Genomic DNA, 959 nt, shown 5'->3' with positions numbered 1-959 from the left:
AAGACCCCTGCCACCTTCTGTGCGTTGTATATATAGCCTTTATATGTCAGATTTTGGGTGGTGCATCCTATATCCTGTCATTATTTTTCTTGTTTTTCTGTCTATTTTAGATAGTTCGTTTAGTGTCCAGTTAAGGATGTTGTAGCTGTAGCTTATAACTGGGACAGCTAAGGTGTTGATACCCATTATCTTGTTTTTAGCATTGAGCTCTGTTTTTAGTATTGATCTAACTCGTCTAATTATTATTATTATTATTATTATTATTATTATTATTATTATTATTATTGTTATTATTATTATTACTTTTAAGAATTTTTTTAAATTTTCTTACGATAGAAATCAATGTGACGGCGAAAATAAGAGAAGGCACAGGAAGTTATAAACCCGGTCGTCCAAACAGGACATACATCGGTAAAGTTTATATTAAAACTGCCGATGTAGAAATAATGATAGCAACGCACCAGATAGTATTCAACGGTAAACGCCTTATTTGGAAGCATGAAACAGACATCGCTTTTAATGGAGCATCCTGCGAAGTGAATGGTAAAGGAACGTTTGTAGAAGTAAAAATTAACCCTGGTTTAACGTTACTTATCAGACGGAACTTACACGCACGTATGGGCCCTAAATATGGTTATTTAGATTTCTTCCTTATGAACGACGAAGGATTCTCTCCAGAAGTATCCGGAGTTATCGGTGAGTTGCTTTGTAATTTTTATTTTTGCTGTTGTTGTTGTTGTTGTTGTTGTTGTTATCATTATCATTATTATTATTATTGAATGAGAGAGCAGTGCATGCCATCAAAGTGACACTGGGGTAAAATATACAAAGCCCAATATACCCATCATGACTCCCCGTCTGATAAGGGTACACCAGGCACATTATTATTAATATTATTATTATTATTATTATTATTATTATTATTATTATTACATGTTAGGCTTTGTATTTGTACAAAT

At 32.7% G+C, this 959-nt stretch overlaps 1 protein-coding gene across 1 annotated transcript in view; it reads left to right on the top strand.

Moving 5' to 3' along the window:
- The window catches only part of LOC106882532 (inter-alpha-trypsin inhibitor heavy chain H3), a 38,837-nt gene that overhangs the window by 34,360 nt on the left and 3,518 nt on the right, over positions 1 to 959 (top strand). The window contains exon 12 of the mRNA XM_014933248.2: positions 337 to 696. Coding sequence (XP_014788734.1) covers positions 337 to 696 — 360 coding nt within the window. The remainder of the gene's footprint in view (positions 1 to 336; positions 697 to 959) is intronic.

The sequence above is a fragment of the Octopus bimaculoides genome, chromosome 15 (genome assembly GCF_001194135.2).
Source record: "Octopus bimaculoides isolate UCB-OBI-ISO-001 chromosome 15, ASM119413v2, whole genome shotgun sequence".
Classification (NCBI taxonomy): Eukaryota; Metazoa; Mollusca; class Cephalopoda; order Octopoda; family Octopodidae; genus Octopus; species Octopus bimaculoides.
This window is presented reverse-complemented; position numbering and strand designations above follow the sequence as displayed.